Below are 1,469 nucleotides of genomic sequence, written 5' to 3'. Positions count from 1 at the left end.
CACGATTCTGAACGGAACGCTTATGTCACCACTGCTTCAACGGGAAAGGCCGCTATGGCCGTCAGGGGAACAACCGTCCATCATGCGTTTAACATCTGCACCATGCAACGCCGAGGAGGTCTTTCCTTCGAACAGATTCAACTGTATCGAAGTGCCTTCGCTGATATACGAATCGTCTTCATTGATGAAATTAGTATGATCGGTGCTGGAATTTTTCATACAATCAATGAGCGCTTAAAAAACATCACGATGCAGCACGATGTCCCTTTCGGTGGCATGGATATCATATTCAGCGGCGACTTGCGTCAATTGCCGCCTGTTTGCATGAAACCTATATATGAACCTTTGACTCGAGGCATTCACCGTTCTGTGTTGTGGCAGTCTCTAGAATATTATCCTTTGAATCATGTGATGCGACAAGCGGATTCCCAATTTTCTTCAATTTTGACAAAAACTGGTGATGGTGTCCCACTGGCGAGCGATGAGCAACGCTTGATCGAATCTCGATTCCGAACTCGCGAATGGTGTGAAGAACACGCGCACAGTGCCATACGACTGTTCCACAGAAATAATCAGGTCGAGGCCTACAACACCTCTGTCGTGACTCCGAAATGGGTCGCGGTTGCCACCGACATATATTCCGGTCATCGAGATAATGCACAGCTTTCCTTGTCGCGTTCGAATGTTCATAAAATGTCTCCGGCGGAAACAGGCAATCTCCTCTATCACATACCTTTAGAATAGGATCAGCCCTACATGATTTCCTGTAATATCGATGTGAACGTCGGCTTGGTGAATGGAGCGATTGGCTTCTTGAAATACGTGGATGAAAGATGTCTTGATGACGAACCGTCAAATTCATCTCGAGGTCTGTCTTCTCCTCAGCCTTACTGTTTATGGCTTGATTTCGTTGACAATCCCCAAATAGGCGCTGTGGTGAGAACAAAACACCGCCTATGGCTCTCACGAGGGAAGAATTAAAAACATCTTGGACCCCTTTATTTAAAAAAAAGTCTCTTTCTCGATCTTGGACCCCTTTATTTAAAAAAAAGTCTCTTTCTCGATCACAAAAGGCAGCAAAATCAAATGCAGCCGCTCGAATTTCCCACTCCGCCTTGCTCGCGCCATTACAACGCATAAATCTCAAGGTGCCACTTTCGAAAATGTCGTGTTTGATTACGATCGCAATCTCCAACAACAACTCGTTTATGTCGCGTTGTCGAGAGTCCGTTCGATTGAAGGCTTGTTCATCACGAACTCCAAGAACGACTTCAAATTTTTTCACGGTTCGGGTTCTTCTTCGCCGAAGATTCTGCAACTCAAGTCAGAATTGGCTCGCCTCGATAAACACCATTTTCAGACCCTCGACAGCAAAACTCTCTCTGATTTTGCAAACTTCGAGACTTTACTGCTAAATTTCAACAATCAGAGCCTCAAAGCTCATTGCAGTGATTTTGAGAATGACGTCG

At 45.3% G+C, this 1,469-nt stretch overlaps 1 protein-coding gene across 1 annotated transcript; it reads left to right on the top strand.

The window, feature by feature from the left end:
* The first annotated feature begins 54 nt into the window (after positions 1-54).
* Positions 55-744, top strand: LOC108863716 (ATP-dependent DNA helicase PIF2-like). Its single transcript, XM_018638234.1, has one exon. It carries the CDS (start codon positions 55-57, stop codon positions 742-744), a length of 690 nt encoding a protein of 229 aa, XP_018493750.1.
* The last annotated feature ends 725 nt before the right edge of the window (positions 745-1,469 follow it).

The sequence above is a fragment of the Galendromus occidentalis genome, unplaced genomic scaffold, assembly GCF_000255335.2.
Source record: "Galendromus occidentalis unplaced genomic scaffold, Mocc_1.1 scf7180000076751, whole genome shotgun sequence".
In the NCBI taxonomy this organism is placed as follows: Eukaryota; Metazoa; Arthropoda; class Arachnida; order Mesostigmata; family Phytoseiidae; genus Galendromus; species Galendromus occidentalis.
This window is presented reverse-complemented; position numbering and strand designations above follow the sequence as displayed.